The sequence below is a fragment of the Sinocyclocheilus grahami genome, unplaced genomic scaffold (assembly GCF_001515645.1).
Source record: "Sinocyclocheilus grahami isolate Dianchi unplaced genomic scaffold, SAMN03320097.WGS_v1.1 scaffold153.1, whole genome shotgun sequence".
Taxonomy (NCBI): Eukaryota; Metazoa; Chordata; class Actinopteri; order Cypriniformes; family Cyprinidae; genus Sinocyclocheilus; species Sinocyclocheilus grahami.
In genome coordinates this window covers 1,521,893-1,540,113 of record NW_015505332.1, presented here as the reverse complement: position 1 = coordinate 1,540,113, position 18,221 = coordinate 1,521,893, and the positions used below count along the sequence as shown (strand labels likewise).

The 18,221-nt window shown below is 34.3% G+C and overlaps 1 protein-coding gene and 1 long non-coding RNA gene across 2 annotated transcripts; both read left to right on the top strand.

Moving 5' to 3' along the window:
- The first annotated feature begins 1,244 nt into the window (after positions 1-1,244).
- LOC107592450 (uncharacterized) lies at positions 1,245-3,855 on the top strand. Its single transcript, XR_001609982.1, has 3 exons — positions 1,245-1,291; positions 3,335-3,379; positions 3,823-3,855. It is a non-coding gene; the product is annotated as an uncharacterized lncRNA (long non-coding RNA).
- Positions 3,856-4,321: 466 nt separating this feature from the next.
- Positions 4,322-15,698, top strand: LOC107592449 (phospholemman-like). Its single transcript, XM_016281963.1, has 8 exons — positions 4,322-4,452; positions 11,491-11,540; positions 11,749-11,784; positions 11,911-11,934; positions 12,048-12,122; positions 13,791-13,827; positions 13,925-13,968; positions 15,038-15,698. Exons 2-8 carry the CDS (start codon positions 11,507-11,509, stop codon positions 15,055-15,057), a joined length of 270 nt encoding a protein of 89 aa, XP_016137449.1. The 5' UTR covers positions 4,322-4,452; positions 11,491-11,506; the 3' UTR covers positions 15,058-15,698.
- Positions 15,699-18,221: the final 2,523 nt, after the last annotated feature.

Sequence of the window (18,221 nt, the reverse complement as noted above, 5' to 3'; positions counted from 1 at the left end):
AGCTGTGACTTGACCAGACTCAGGATAATAAACTGTGACTCGATTTGACTCATGACGATCAACTGTGACTAGACTCGACTCGGGAAGATTAGCTCAGCTGTGACTTGTCTCATGAAGAACAGCTGTGACTAGACTTGACTCATGATACTGAATTGTAACTTGACTTGACTCATGACGATCAACTGTGACTTGACTCATGATAATAAACTGTTACTTGACCTGACTCATGATGATCCACCGTGACATGACTAGATGCGGTTGTGTCCGCCATCTTGTGAGTGTGCTCTGCTGTCGCCGCCATCTTGTGAGCATGCTCTAGTGTGGCCGCCATCTTGCGATCAGGCTCCGCTGCTGCTGCCGCCATTTTGTGAGCGTGCTCTGGTACAGCCACCACTTCAGTCACACACATTGTGTCGCGTTCTTCCTCCGCGACACCCACAGTAAATACAGATCCGACAGTCAACAAAGCATAATCCATGAACTGAGCGAGTGATGAACGTGGACCTTTGCGTCTAAGCTTAGCCCTCATAGGTTGATTTATGCCATCGAAGAAAAACTCTATCAATAAACAGAATAGTGAGCGATGGCTAAATACTCTCGGATATAGTTCTCCAGTGACCGTGGGCCCTGTTTAAGCACTAACAAAATCCTTGCGGTGTCCATACCTGGCCAATGCTCCTCAGAACTATTATTATCATTTTTTTATATTCCTACATTTTTTTCCTGTTTTTTTTTGTTAAAAAAAATTTGTCTAAACATTAATTTAGCTGCTACCTTATCAAGGTAACATTCTAATTCAAAATCAAGTGCCAATGATGTATGTCTTCGAATAGGTTGAACCAATCAGAGAGACAGTAATGCCTTGCACCCTTCAAAGTGTTCACATAATGTGCTCTGCCCTTCTGAGTGATGCTCACTTCTGCCCACAGTGTCACATTACTGGTGACTGTTGGGTAAAGGACATCAGCTTTGATGCCTACAGTAAAGAACATTTAAAGGACACTGATTTGTAGGTGTACTCATGTCAGCCTCCATCTTAAACAACTTTTAAGCTGTGTGTAATTCATAAACACGCAGGTCATGTTTTGGGCTAAACAGTGGACATGATGACCTGATGATGCACACACCCTAAATGCATCGATCTGATATGCTGTGCTGTGTTTATGTGTATACAGTGAGGAGGAGTTTTCTTTAAAGGTTATAGAAAAGACAGAAAGGTTGTGAGATCAGCCCACCTGAGGAGCCTCATCCAACATCTACTGCTCAGAGAGCCATCAGTTCCTCTACTAAGGTAAGATCAGGGTCTTTTGATAAATTGGATTGTGCTAAATGTGACATGGGAATGATGCAATGAAAAACAACGTCTTTTAATAGTATTTACTTATCTTGAATGCCAGTGTGGATCTTTAGATAATCTTCATTAATGTTTGATTCATTGCTGTTTGTGATTTAATACATAATCCGAGCTCGGAGTTGTTCTTTTAAGTAAAAATTAACAGGGAATAGATAAAGATTCTGTCTTAGAATCAGGTCGATAGATGAAGGTGACCTCACACCTGCCATGTTGGATATGTGGACTTTCAAGAACTGTTTTACATGAAAGTCCTGTAAATATTCCCTAGAAAGCCTTGTTTAAAATGATAATGAGTAATTTAAAAGGATAATGAGTAGTAATAAAGCCTTGTTTAAAAGCAAAAATGAAAATTCTGTCATCATTTGCTCACCCTCAAGTTGTTCCAAGCCTATATGAGTTTCTTTCTTCTGATAAACACATAAGAAGATATTTTAAAGACTGTTGATAACCAAACAGTTGCTGGAGCCACTGACGTCTAGACTATGGAAAAAAAAATACAATGGAAGTCAATGGCCACCAGCAACTGTAATGAGTAGTAATAAAGCCTTGTTTAAAAGCAAAAATGAAAATTCTGTCATCATTTACTCACCCTCAAGTTGTTCCAAGCCTATATCAGTTTCTTTCTTCTGATAAACACATAAGAAGATATTTTAAAGACTGTTGATAACCAAACAGTTGCTGGAGCCACTGACGTCTAGACTATGGAAAAAAAAATACAATGGAAGTCAATGGCCACCAGCAACTGTTTGGTTATCAACAATATTCAAAATATATTTTGTGCTCAACAGAAGAGAGAAACTCATACAGGTTTGGAACAACTTGAGGGTGAGAACAATGTCAGAATTTTCATTCTTGAGTGAATAAAAATGGCATCCAGACTTCAGGGCTCATGTGTGGTCAGTGAGATGGAGAAAGCGCTGAGCTACAAATCCAAAGCATTTCGAGAAGATTTTATAACCAGAGGTGGTGGGAGGGCAAACTTTCCAAAACACCTCCAGGCATTCAAGGGTACACCAGCAGTGTCCTGGAACGTGCTGCGTCCCGACTGCGTCGACCCACGGTTTCTGTTTACTTTCAAAACACGAGTGCTGTTTTCTCTCAGCTGCACTTACAGCTGGAGTTTCTTAACAAACATTCCTCGTCTCGTAGGCCGCATCTCACTGTTGACCTGTACATGGGAATAGAACATATTCCATCTAATTATATGTGCTGCAAGTAGCAAACGTTATTACCAGACATTATGCTGATGCATACTGATAAATTATTTCAAAATAAATCTGTTTAATATGTTTAAGGGGGAAAATGAGGGGTTTTTGTCATCGTTTCCTCATGATGTTCCAAACCTGTATGACTTTATTTTTTGGTGTTTAAAAAAAAATCTTGGACACATAATGATATAATGAAGCTGAATTGGAGACTGGAGCTGCAAGCTCCAAGATGATGCACAAAAGCATCATAAGGTAGTCTGTATGACTTGTGGACAGTTTTCTTAAGTCATATGAAAGCTTTATGTAAGAAATAGACCTAAATTTAAGTCGTCATTCACTTATAATCTACCACTTCAGTGTGCTGACCAGATGATTCAGTTTAAGAGAACTAAATCAGACTGATTCAAGAACTGTTGTGTGATCGGAATCAACTGATTTGTTAAAAAGATATGACTTAAAAGATTTGTTCACATATTGAACATGGTTACATATGACATTGCTATGAACTTGCACCAGAGAGAGCTAGTGCAGCTTCAGAATGGCTTCAGATGACTTAGACAATTCAGATTAATCATTTTAAGATTCATTTAGGGTGCTTTTTGTCATTTTGGAACACCAGTCCTCATTTATTGTCATTATATTGGGTTTCAAATGACATGAGGGTGAATAAATGACAGCATTTTCAGTAAACTGTCGTACATTTTTGAGTAAACTATTACTGTAAGACAAAAATATATTGTCTGATTTAGTGTATGTGTGTGTCTTTGATCAGGAGGGGTAAAAATGAGCCAGCTCACAGAACTAGTTCTTCTTACAGGTAAGTCATGACTATTTATGTACACAGTAAAGGTCACAGACGGACCTGTGCCCTTGGGCCTGAAGGTCAAGCCTTCAAAGATTTTCTATCCACATTTACAGTATACTAGGACTTGATGGAATTTGATGATTTGATGATTTGATGGAAGAAAAAAAGAATAGCTTTTTTGTAAATTATTAAAAACAAAATTAAGTTCTCATTACAATATATGTACACATTATATGTTATGATATACAGAAATAAAGGTTTTGTTTTTTTAACTTAAATAGCTTATTTATTTTACAGAACAAAATATATCTTTTTCTCTAAACCTTGAAAAATTACTGGAATATTTTGAGTGTATTACCTTTTCTCCAAATGTCTGATAGTTTATTAGTTTGGTCATGTCATAGTCTTTTCTTCTTTGTGTATGATTTTTCACACATTTTTATTTTAATTTACAGTCTTCTTGGCACTCTTCGGTCAAGCTGAAGCAAGTAAGGCAACAGTAGGAATCAATACAATAAAAGTACAATAAAATGCTGAAATGCATTATTAAAACAGAGGGAACATTTTAAATAAATACATACATAAAAGTGCTTAATTTTTATATTTATTTGACTTGTTTCTCAATGTTGCATACATTGAAATCCATAGAATGATCATGTCCAGGCATAAAATCACCAGTAACTTTTCCATTAAGTTTACACACATTTCCTCCAACCCTACAACAAAACACAATATAATGTGTAGTTTAAAGTAAAACGCCTGTGAAAAATCATTTACATTAACACATATTTTTACAAAATTTTCTTAGAGAGTTCTATTCCTCTACTTCTATTGTATCATTGTGTTCACTCCCCCATCATAATAAATTCAGCCTGAGCGTGCATGACAAACTAAAAACGATCAGAGTTGCTCTCCCAGACAAAAGATCCTTCATTCAAAACTCAACCCACTCAGGACTGAGCCAACCTGTTGAGCGGATGGTGTAGGGTGTTGGCTTCTGTCTGTCTAAATCAGATCTTTACGGGTGGTTCCTTCACAACCACGTTTCAAACATAAACATTTCACTTTCCTTCTCCTTGAAAAGGGTGAGTAATCAGTTCTGATACCACTGTACTGTTTATATAGTGAAACATATGTTACGGCAGATTGATGGTCAAGTTCACTGTATATTAAAATATGATAATTAGGCTATTTTAAGGTGTTTTATGTTCATACTTTACGTGGTGTATAATGGGGAATCTTTGTATCCTGCTGATAGTCTGTTTAATAACATTACAATTGAAAGTACTAACAAGTATTTAATAATAATAACTTATTAGCATTTAATAAGTTTCTATTCTAAAAATTTAAGATAAAATAACATATAGATAATCAGACATTATCTGAGTAGCACAGTGGTGTCCGAAAATCTCAGACCTCTACGTTTAAGCAATATTCTAATTTAATACTAATTTTATTTTACAAATTACATGTTGTCCGCATAACAAACTTAACAAAAAATATATACATTTCATAGTATTTGGCTCCTCTACCTTTTGCTTTAATGACAGCAGCACTGGAGCTGCATGCAAAATATGATAATCATATTCTCCAGTATGATGCAAGAACATTTTGCTTAACCGAGAAACTGGGGGGGAAAAGAATCCATTTGGCATTTATTTACTGGTTTTAGTAACAAAAAAATCCAGCTTTTCAATGTGATCTCAGGCTTTTGGACCTCACTGTATGAGTTGGTTTTCCTCCAGTGATTTGGAAACTGGAATGTCATGCAGCTTTACACTGCGTCCTGGATCACTGCAACTTTTAAAGATCAGAGGCACCTGAATTCTTAGCCGAATAGACCAAGTTTAGTGAGTTCACTCTTAAAAACAAAGGTTCTTTATTGTCATACGATTCCAGGAAGAACCATTAAAATCCATGGAACATTTAAATTGCATGAAAAGTTCTTTATAGTGGAAAAAGGTTATTTAAATTAATAAAATGTTCTTTATACTAAAAAAAAAATTCTTTGAAAGGTTCTTTGAGGAAGCCAAAATGTTTCTTCTACTGCATCGCTGCAAACCCCATTTTAGGAAGCTTTATTTTTAAGAGTATAGATCTTGGAAGCTAAATCATGATCTGGCTGTGTATTAAACATGGATAAATCCAGTCCTTCAATGAAGTAAACACATCTTACGTCTTGTTTTCAGTTTGAGATGCACCATGATGGCCCAACATCGGTCTCAAAGCATGTTTTGTTTGGTTAACCTCTTAGCTTTTATAATCAGAATCCAGCGTTCCAGTTTTCCATGACAAAAAGAGAAAAAGTGAAGTGTGAAAGGGTTACATTTAGATGGTCATGGCCATATCTTTAACTAAAAATGGCCTAAAATGTATTTGTAATGGGCAAAGATTTAAGTATTGGCGTGATCTGCTCATGGAAACAGATGTTTGTTAGCTGAAGCGATCACAAAGACAGCACTACTTTAATCACTGGTTTTTGGAACAATGATTCATTTCAACAGAATGTCTTGTTCCTTCCTGCGTCACTCTGAGCACATGGCCGGCAAAGAGATGAAGTAAACTTCAGTTAAAATCTAGTTATATATTGAAGAGTTTTCTGGAGAGGTGAATCTGTGAAAACACTGCTGAACTAGATGGTTTTACTCCATTTTAAAGTGCTTGTGTTACTAAAGGGCATCTGTCAGCATGTTTGTGCTGGAGTGTATAATCATACAATACTTCAGAGCTCACAGCCTGTTCTCAGGGCTGGAATTTTGTTCCTAATATAGCTGCAGTCTGGATTCCTGTGTACATGGCTTGCATCCTTTGTGTGCCACGTGATTGTGTCAAGTTGTCTTATATGGAGTTGGGGTGTTTGGAAAAAAGTAGGTGAGAACAAATGTGACTTAACTACACTGCACTGACCACTCGCACACACACTATATATATATCGTATATAGTATCACCCTTATTACATGCCTTTTTGTATTTTGTTTTCTTTTTACAGATTAATTTTAACTGAGTGAAAATATTTCCACTATTTTATAGATTTTTATATATGCAGCTACTTTAACATAACTCTCTCACCCCAGAAAAATAGACTTTAAAACTGACCTTCACACTAGCAGCTGCTCGCAATAATTACTAGTCTGATCAAATTAGTGCAGAGAAGGAGGCATGTCCATCAGATGAAGATTGATCACCTCTCCAGCCAGTCAAACGCATAGTTTGCTGCTCACACCAGTATTTATCCAAAAGTTTTTAACCTTAGTTAACCTCAAACTCCAAAAGCTTTTTAAAGTCATTCAGCATTCAGCTACATTACATAGCCTCAATACATTGCGATACTATAAATAACTGCTTTTAGGTTGACTTTGGTCAAGAAACCAGTAGTAGACATGACCTAAAAATCTAAAAACTATAATTAGGAGAGAGAAGTGTAGGACTGGCATTATGTATCTGTTTATTAATTTAAGTTTGCTAGTAAACTATCATCCAGACACAGACATTTTTGCACTTTATTCAACTCACCATCGTGATGCTAGGGTTTCCAGGATGTTGCAAAGGTGTTTTGAATGTTGCTTAGCAAGTTGCCATGTAGTTGAAGGTCTCTAGGGTGTTCGGGGTTGTTGCTAGGTGGTTACCTACTGGAACAAGTCAAAAGCACACAATCATAAGTTAGATCACTTAAAAATAGTAAAACACCTTTCACACTCAAAAAAAATAAAAATTATAATTATTAGCATTTTTGTCATGTTTTCCATAACTGTCTAAAAATGCCTAAATAAAGATTTATTTTACTTAATTTTGATATTTTACTGAAAATACTTAATTTATTCAAAATTACTTAATACATTTTCCTACTTGAATAATAGGAATAATTCCATAACTGTCTAAAAATGCCTAAATAAAGATTTATTTTACTCAATTTTGATATTTTACTGAAAATACTTAATTTATTCAAAATTACTTAATACATTTTCCTACTTGAATAATAGGAATAATTCCATAACTGTCTAAAAATGCCTAAATAAAGATTTATTTTACTCAATTTTGATATTTTACTGAAAATACTTAATTTATTCAAAATTACTTAATTCATTTTCCTACTTGAATAAATGTCTTTATTTAGGCATTTTTGTCATGTTTTCCATAACTGTCTAAAAATGCCGAAATAAAGACATTTATTCAAGTAGGAAAATTAATTAAGTAATTTTTTAATAAATTAAGTATTTTCAGTAAAATATCAAAATTAAGTAAAATAAACTTTCTTTAAAAAAAAAAATATATATATGTCAGTGGGGTAAGAAAGATAATCTTGTTTTGACTTAGAATTATGTTTATTTTTCTTACCCCAGTTACATTTTTTCTTGTTTTAAGAGTAAACTCACATGATGCATTTTTCAGAAAACAATAATATCTTTAATTTAGCTTTTTAATGACATATTTTGATTTAGGAGTGTTTTAGAAGTTTGTAAAACTGTAAAACAGTAATTTTCCCCCAGTGCACAATAAACCACACAATTTGAGCAAAATTGAATACTTATTACTTATTACTTATAGGATTGTTTAAATTTCTCATTTCCTGAATGAGGATTTAATGTTTCAAGTGAGGAGCCAAAAGGGCTAAGAGACAGTATTGTTAGTAGAATGAACTTTGGCAACAGTAAAGAAAGAAACAGGCATTACATTGAAAACGAGAGGGTCGGATTGTAATATGAGACAAGGAAGTGATGTTAAACACTGTAGGACACAATTCCTCATTCTTTCTCATGACTCACACACACACACACACACACACACACACACACTGGCAAGCCAACGTGACCATGCCCTATCACAAGACTTTCATTATTATCAACATTCACCCTGGGTGATTCTGCCTGGCATGAGGTGCCAAAATGTCTGTCGTAATAATCAATATATCGACTTATCACGCACTATATGTACATGACCTCGATCATTTTTGGTGACACAATATATCGCCCATTATATTAACTTAAAAATGTATGTCACCATGTTTTGTACATTCTCCTTGCACCTGTGTCTTTTGCAGCTTCTCCTACATAACGTGGTGTAGTCATGAGGTGCTAGTTCAAATTTAAAAAATGCTGCTACAAAAAAAGTTTAATTGGCAGATTTGGTCTCGTTTAGGGATCTGTGCCTTTGTGCATACAGGCATCTGACTGCTAAGTAGTGATTGTGTTTTTCAGCAATAGTGTGCAGTGGCAAGCCAACGTGACCATGCCCTATCACAAGACTTTCATTATTATCAACATTCACCCTGGGTGATTCTGCCTGGCATGAGGTGCCAAAATGTCTGTCGTAATAATCAATATATCGACTTATCGCGCACTATATGTACATGACCTCGATCATTTTTGGTGACACAATATATCGCCCATTATATTAACTTAAAAATGTATGTCACCATGTTTTGTACATTCTCCTTGCACCTGTGTCTTTTGCAGCTTCTCCTACATAACGTGGTGTAGTCATGAGGTGCTAGTTCAAATTTAAAAAATGCTGCTACAAAAAAAGTTTAATTGGCAGATTTGGTCTCGTTTAGGGATCTGTGCCTTTGTGCATACAGGCATCTGACTGCTAAGTAGTGATTGTGTTTTTCAGCAATAGTGTGCAGTGCACCCTTAATTTACAGAGAAAAGAAGGTCAGGGAAAAATCTGTAGATGGAAATATCTCCATACAAGTTCTTTGTGCATTTTAATTTTTTTTTACTTGTTACTTTGCACTTTTTGTTAGAAAATGTTTATTTACTATTTATTCAGGTTTTCAAGGTATCTAATATTTTGATACTTAATTTCCATGATCTAAATATTCTTAAAAATGTAAAGTTTGTTGTCATTTGGAAGTGTGTATGCCTTCTTGCATTATTATGCTGTTACATTATGATTATATATTTAGTGGCATAAAATGGTCTTTAAAACGACAATAATATCGCTTATCGCGATGGTTTACTTATGCAACTTACAGAAACAGTCACTATAATAAACACACTAAAGACCCAAACCGTCTGTCTTGAACTAGAAAACAATTGTAGAAAACAGAGAACAAACAGAATAGAATAGAAAACAAAACTGCAAGTGTGACCATAGTCTTTGGTGTGACACACCAGACAAATGAACGAATCAGTTGAAAATGATTGAATGACTCACTCACAATGAACAATATACTGTCACGTGTCACCATCTAGACTTGCAGATACAAAACATCCTCACAAAAAGCTGACAGTTCATAATAACCGCGACACGTCTGCCAACCCCAAAAAGGAACAAAAAATTTACGTAAATGTAGCAGGCCAACAGTTTTGAACTATATCTGAAATCTGAATTCTACAATGCATAGACATCAGAGCAGGTTGAAGATTCTTTAAAATCCTCTATTTGTGTTACACAGACAAATAACAGCATAAATGTTTGGAACCATATTTGAGAATGGGTAAATTATGACAGAATTGGTGCACTACTCCTTTAATAAAAATGGATGCACCATCAGACAAGCACCTGTTTGCAAATTTCATGTTCTGCATGCAGAATCTATTGACTTGTTTTACATAAACAAACTGCAGGCTTCCATGCTTAATCAAATGAAGTATGCCTGCCTATTATATTGAATAAACTGAATCCATAAAAAATGTTCATGACACTCAAAAACATGTGGCATGCGTGTTTACAGGAAGGAGGAAATTAGATCATTCATGGTCAAGATAACAGGGAATAAAACAGACACAGGGATTTATTAAACCTCTCTGAAAAGCTCTAGATTAGCCGCTGCCTTGTTCACTGCTCATGCTGGCCCAGGCTGCTCTGATGAAAGGCCTGAAATACTGGACATTATTTTGTCTCAGCATGTCTCTGGTGAACCCATTATTTTTCCCCTTCTCTGCCACCATGGTTGGAAGCTGAAGGTGGAGATTGTTACATCATCTCGTGCTGGTAGGGATGGGCACAGCATTCCCTCTGGTCTCTCAGAGACGAAATGGAAAATCCCAGCTAAGCTCAAATGGTGCTCCAGCATGTTTCCACAGTGCGTTTTTAATTACGATGTAGACATAAGTCAGCATCTAGCTACATCTGTCAGGTCACGTAACCCCTAGCACTTTCAGAATGTGCTCAAAGGTCGTCTTTTATGTGAAAGGGTTTAGCGTCTTGATGCGTTTCCTGGCAGTTGTTTTGTTTGGTGTGTGAACGTTTGGTTGCCGAAATGTTCCAGGCCTCTGTTGAAATTTGATCCAGGTCTGCTTTGTGTTCTCAGAGCTGCTATTTGTTGCTCCAGTATGTTTAATCAGATCTGATGCATTGGCAGGGTTTGTGATCATTTGATTTACCCGATTTTTGTTGATGTGAAGCTGGCCGAGGACAATAATTCAGGCATTAAGAGGATTCATGTTATATTTAGAGCATAATGGATTAGAGTGGATTGCAAAGCATAATGGGAATTAGCTCTTATGTACGCAACAGATACATGATCTGCTTTTCGATCCTAACAGTATTATTTTCCATGTTTTAATGTGAAAAAGCTCACATTGACAATCCATTTTACATTAGTCAATCTGACTTATGTCAGAGAGCAAAAAGGATATTCAGTGAGAAGAAAAAAATGTCGGGAGGAGCTTTTGAAAATGAATGGATCATAAAGTCCACTGTCTGGAGTGGAGATATTAAAAAATGAAGAGGGCTTGGTGACGTCAGCAAAAAGGAAAGTTGTTTGAGAGGTGTAAGAATTTATTACATTTGATTAAAGCATCTGTATGTAGTTTTGTGACTTTAGAGCCCCCTACAGTTAAGTGAGTGAAATTCACTGTCGTAATTACAGTGGATAGCTGCATTTGTTGCTGCCATAAAGCAATTTTCGTATTAGATTACCAAATTTACATGCTCCCAGAAACAAGCCTTTTTTGCCTCTTTAGAAGTCATTGCATCATCAGAATTGTTTTAAAACTGGTATTTCAAAGTAACAAACAAAAACAAAAAAACCCTTACATACATTTGCTTGAAAGATCTAATGATAGACTGATAAATCAAACATGCACAATAAGACCTACAACATGCATTAAGATATTAAATAGGAATAATTTTTGATGTTATTATTTTTTCATGGCAAACCTGATTTTGTATTGCAGGTAAATCCAAACTGTCATGATGAAGACTTTGGCACTAGTTTTCCTGACACGTACGTGTTTTTGTACCAATATATATTGCTTGTTGTCTTAATAAGCTTTAGTGAACTGTAAATGCATTGTAGGTGCATTAAGTTTATGGACCACAAGTAACTATAAATGAATAACTCCTAATAATAAATTCCTGTGAACACACACTAATATGCTATACTATGTTGCTAATATGCTATACTATGCTAATATACTATATTACTTTTGTAGTTTTGTCCCTTGTGTTGGCAGAAGGTCAGCAGACAAGTAAGAGATTTCACATTTCAATTCTTTCTGTTGCTCTTTCTTTTTCTGTTTTCATCCTTGTGATAAAATATTATTACACAACGTTACATGCATTTTTAAATGCTTTTTCTGGTTTGGATTTTGCAGCAGAGAACGACCCCTTCTCTTTTGGTTAGTTGCACACATCTTTTAATTTGAGCCTACCATCCATAATCCATCACAATACTTAAGAAGTTCTCAAGATCATCTTTCAAATTTTCTTTGATTGTTCTGTCTCACACTAGATTATCACAGACTTCGGGTCGGAGGTCTGATCTTGGCAGCAGTTTTATGTCTAATTGGCATCACTATTCTTCTAAGTGAGTGTTTTGTCTGTGTTCAGTCAAGCTGAGTAACATATCTAGACTATAAAAAGATTATTGATATATGATATATTTTATTATCTATATAGTATATATTTTTTATGTCATATATATCTTTTATAGGCCTATATATTTTTATATGGTGTCAAACGATTAATCGCATCCAAAATAAAAGTTTTTGTTTACATAATATATGTATACTGTGTATATTTATTATGTATATATAAATGCAAACACATGCATGTATATATTTAAGAAAAATATGTTATGTTTATAAATTAAATATATTTATATAAAATATAAGAATATAAATGTATAAACATGTAAATATTTTCAAAATATATACTGTGTGTGTATTTATATATACATAAGAAATATATACAGTACACATTCATATATAAAGAAAACTCCAACTTTATTTTGGATGCGATTAATCGCGATTAATCGCATCCAAAATAAAAGTTTTTGTTTACATAATATATGTATACTGTGTATATTTATTATGTATATATAAATGCAAACACATGCATGTATATATTTAAGAAAAATATGTTATGTTTATAAATTAAATATATTTATATAAAATATAAGAATATAAATGTATAAACATGTAAATATTTTCAAAATATATACTGTGTGTGTATTTATATATACATAAGAAATATATACAGTACACATTCATATATAAAGAAAACTCCAACTTTATTTTGGATGCGATTAATCGCGATTAATCGTTTGACAGCACTAATTTATATATTTATTTTATATCTTGTACTAAAATGTGCGTACTAAATTGTTACATAGTTCCACCAATAGGTGGCGACAAGAGAGCGTGTTTTGTGTATTGTGAGCGAGTCATTATATCTTTCTGATATAACTGATTTGTTCAAATACTGCGATTCATTTAGTTAGAAATCAAGTTCAGTCTATAATAGTGAGTCATTGAATCTTTTAACCGGTTTCACAGGATCATTAAAAATCAAAACACCGCTACTCTGTCTTGGACTGGTTTTGTTTTGGCTTTGTTTAGAACCATTTACAATTTTTATGTATGTTAACTGTGTCAATATTGTGTCTACAATGTAAGTTACATCATATTTACTCATTGAATCATTCAACCAATTTCACAGAATCATTAAAAAAAACACCACTACTGTGTGTTGCAGCAAGTCTTTTTTGGCTTTGTTTAGAACTATTTAACTATTTTTATTCATTTTAACTGGCAATACTGTGTTTAACATGTAAGTTAGGCACTCTTTGAATCATTCAGCCAATTTCAGTAAATCATTAAGAAACAAAACACCATTATTGTGTCTCTTGCAGCGTTTCTGTTTTGGCTTTGTTTAGAACTGTTTTATTATTTTTATTTATTTTAACCGTCAATAAAATGTAACTTAGTATTAACTTCTAATTTATTGAATTGTTTTAGTAATGGAGGCTTGAATGCATATTTTTTAACTATCAACAGCCGATCCTGAATCTGTGGAAAGCCCGCATTATTTACTTACATAATCTGTCAAACTGACAATATTCAGACATATACAGCCATATCTTTTTCTCGTGCGCTTATATTCATGTTTTTTCCCTTTGCATTTTGAGGTTAAATGTGACCTTGACATATTTTTGATTCTCTCTGTTTAAAATCATAATTTGCCATTATTACAGGTGGACACTGCAGATGCAAATTCAACCAAGACAAGAGGTATAAATAGTATATATTTTTAACTTTTACATTATTTTGTTTTATGTACATAAAAGTATAGAAATTGTATAGCTCTAACACAGCTCTCTTTTGACAGGAGGAGGACAGGAAGTAACGCTCAAGCGATGCTCAACGACACAGGTTTGACCGCCTTCATCTACATCTACATTAGTTGTTACTTACAACTAATAAACCAGTAACATGAAGACAGTGCTGATATAAATCAGCACTCTCCCCTCAAGTTCCCTTAGAAAACACGTCATTATAAACCTGTGTGGTCTGATGGCCATGTGAAATCCATCTGCTAATTATTGCTGTGCCAGTGCCCCCATGATGCAGTGGGACACAATGGGTCTGTGCTCAGTGGTTGGCCCGTTTGGCCCGTCTCCACCACTCACATGGTTTCCAGGATGAGTCATACATTCTCCCTTGGGTGTATTTCCACTCCATGATCCCTGAGGGTGGGGTTGGAAAAACAGAATACAAAGATGTGTTATGTAAATATTTTATTATATATTCAGTATCTTATTATCTATAGTCAAGAATAAAGGAATTATAATTGAATTCAAACATTTCTTGTAATCGGGGTTTAAATTATTCAGAGGGGTGTCAAATTGTCCTTGATCTTTTGAGATCAAAGAGTTCATTGTCCAATGGACATATGCTGTAACTTTCAGACCTCAAAATGTTCCATTGAATTTTATTTTAAGCTGCTAAATATATATATATATATATCTTTTGTAGTTCTGCAACTTTCTGATATCAGACAGATAATTTAGCATGAACAGATTAAATTAGGAATTAGGGCATTGTGACAGAAATACAAGTAATGCTAATTTAATATTATAAGTGGATATCAAGGGAAAAAATAAAATAATTTAAATGATTTTTATTCCGTTTTTTTCGCCTTTAAAGATCATATATTTAATGCAAAAGTGAAAAAAAAAAAAATCATTGAATTTATAAAAACATTTACATTTAAATGTAATAATAATAATAAACATAATAAAATAAATTGGATAATAAAGATAAGATTTTATATAGATTATTTATATTCATTTAAAGAAAGAATGTTTTTAAATTGATAGGAAAAATACAAAAATATGACCTCACTTATTGTATTGTATTGACCACAAATTATTGTATTTCATATCATGAACATGTAAATTCAGTTCTATATTTTTAAATATGATATTACTTTGTTTTTCAGCAAGGGCCAGTGAATGCTAAATACCTGCTGACCTGACCTGAACCAATCAGAGGAGACGGTCCACCTTTATCCCATGTGCTGGTTTATCAGAGGAACCATTTCTCTTTTAAGACGAGGAACCAGATACGAAGGTTTTCTGTGTTTTCACTGCCTATCTGCTCCAGAGGAGGAAGGTGAAAATCCATATATCATTGTTTATGCCAGATGTGTCTTTTTAATATCATTTAATATAAATCGATTACCAAAAATTGGAATGTAAATTGTTTTTTATCCTGGCAGCAATTGTATTAAATGATGTTGGATGTAGGTGTGTAAGGGACGGCTTTCAATGGCAGTGTACTGAATCAGTCTCATATGGAAACCTGTAACCAAATATTACTGTAAGCGCTAGTGTATCCACACAATATTACACTGTTGCATTCTGTGTGAAGTAGTTTACTGTTCAGACTTGTTTTGGTATTGAGTAACTAGTTAAAAAAGACATGAAAAGATCACGCTATCATATTTACATTGCGATATTGTCATGTGCTTGATTTATTTTCATTTCCAGCCTATTCATCACAGACATGCAAGTAGTATTACGAGTTTATTTTTATCTGTCATGTGAAAATTGTCAGTATCAGTCAAACATACACTAAAATAAACTAAAAGACACTAAAAACACCTGTATCAATGTTTTCTGTTCTCTGTCTCCAGCTGACTGACACCCTGCTGTTTCTCAAAGCCTTTAGATGAGCACGAGATTTGTTTGGCTTTTGCATGATTAAGGCAAGCATTAGACAATTTAGCTATAGCCTTTGACTTGTTATTTTTCACATCCTTTTCATGCATGTGAAATGTTTTTAAGAAGCTATTCAGCTGAAGCTAGATAAAACAGTGAAAAAATAAGTGTGACTGGGAGAATGTTGTGAAGAAACCAGCTACAAAGTTCAAAATGTACTCAACAGCGCCCTCTACTCACTGATATTTTTTAGGCATTACACAGGAACTATTATCAGAATACAATTGTCAGGCCTGATTGCAATGTGAAATACAGTTTTTTATATATATATATTATTTCAACTCATGTTTACTAATGTTTTTAATAGTTTTACATTTCATTCTATTTCTATTTTAGTTTGAGCTATAATAACTCTGGCTGTAAGAACATAACTATTTTTTCACCCCATTGAAAGAAGAAAGAGATGCTATTAATCATCATACTTTTATTTTTTGCAAAAATTTTGTTTGTCATCTTTTTGCAAACATGGAAGAATCTCTATTCTTGGTTGAATCTCTAACCATGTGTTGCATGGTTGGAAAAAGTACAAAAAAAATGTTTTGACCACATCAGAGAGAGTGAAAGTACTGGAAATTGCCTAAACTTCTTAGTAGTTTTGTATAAAAGTTTTTTTGCAGTTTAAATGATAATTGCTTATATTGTTGTGGTGAACCATAACTTTTGTGGTGTGTTTATCTGTGTGCATAACCTGAATGCAGTCTATTGTATATGCAAGCACACTCTCATTGTCATGAGGTGGTTTTGGTTAGGTTTCTCAGAAATTAAACCTCAGGATTAGAGCTGGTTTACCACTTCACTGTCATAAGCAAATCTAGAATCATCCTCCACTTTCTTCAAAGACGTCACAAAGGAAGTGGAGGATATTGTGGACTTTCCAAAGAAATGAGCTTGAAAAGATGATTCAGTTTTTAGAAGGTGGACTGGTGAATAAATTAGATTTCTGAGGTGGCTAATGGAAAGTTTTACTTGCGTACTTTCATACAGTTTTTGGTCACCTCGTACAATATTAATCTAAAATCCAATGTGAATGTTCAATTAAAGATTCTGAGACAAAACCAGTTGAGAACTACTATTCAAAATGCAGTGGTGGCAAGAGTACTGAAAATTTGTACTTAAGTACAAGTACTGTTACATTGCTGAAATAATACTCAATTACAAGTAAAAGTACTGGTGTCAAAACAGTACTTAAGTAAAAGTACAAAGTACTCCTCTCAAAAACTACTCTGAGTACTAGTTAATAGCCGGCGATATTTAATGAATTACCAAAAAATATTCATATCAAAGATCTATGTGGATAATAGCTACTTAGTACAAAACCCACTTTTATCTTATTGACAAAGTACATTAATTAGTGGTCATTATACAGGAATTTCTAACTTCAATACCTTGAAAAATATCAATATTAAAGTACCCGTGAACCAGAAGTTGCAACTGACTTCAGTTTTGTGATGCATTTCCAAGTGAAAAGGTTGTGGTGCAACTCCTCTCCACCTCTTGCTCATACACTCTTAAAAATAAAGGTGCTTCAAAAGGTTCTTCAAGCGATGCCATAGAAGAACCATTTTTGGTTCCACAAAGAACCATTCAGTCAAAGGTTCTTTAAAGAACCATCTCTTTCTTACCTTTATATAATCGGAAGAACCTTTTTTCACCACAAAGAAACTTTTGTGAAACAGAAAGGTTCTTCAGATGTTAAAGGTTCTTTATGGAACCATTTAGACAAAAAGGTTCTCCTATGGCATCGTGAAGCACCTTTATTTTTAAGAGTGTAGCAGCTTCACGGTTGGATACGAGTGGTTAAGAATATCTGCTTGTTACGTCTGACATCATGCTTCACTGCTTCTGGTCCTAACGCTCTGCCAGACGCCCCCCAAAAAACATCAAACTGTGCATATACACACTCACAATGTCATGTAATGCTGAAAAATTATAACCCTAACCTTTATCTCCATACTGAAATCCCAGATAGTCTGACAGTGATTCAGCTAAAATATTAGTGTCTGAGACACTGTGAGCACGGAGACTGTAGTGTGCACAGCAAATTTTTGAATGCTTAGCTTAAATATATAATATTAATTAAATAGTGCTCATAAATGGCTGTTGCGATAGTATTCTCAAGTGAAATAAGAAGAGGCATGGACCTGGAAAGAGCAGTACTTTTACATCGTGACTTAACAAGACGACTCTCCCCAAGCCGTCAAACTGACGTCATCAGAGCCAGAACACCATTCCAGAGTGGAAGCGATGGCAGACTATTTTTTCCTGTGTATTGACTTGCATGGTTCAATTGTTCACCACAAGACTAGTAATGTGCACTAAAAAAGTAAGTAGGGTCATTTTTGATTTCATGACGACTAATCATTTTCAATACCATTGGCAAAACTAACACATACTGTATACTGC

Coding starts and splice junctions, on each gene's coding strand:
- LOC107592449 (XM_016281963.1), top strand. CDS start 11,507: ATGATGAAGACTTTGGCACTAGTTTTCCTGACAC. Junction 11,541..11,748: donor GGCACTAGTTTTCCTGACAC/GTACGTGTTTTT, acceptor TTACTTTTGTAG/TTTTGTCCCTTGTGTTGGCA. Junction 12,123..13,790: donor TGGCATCACTATTCTTCTAA/GTGAGTGTTTTG, acceptor CCATTATTACAG/GTGGACACTGCAGATGCAAA.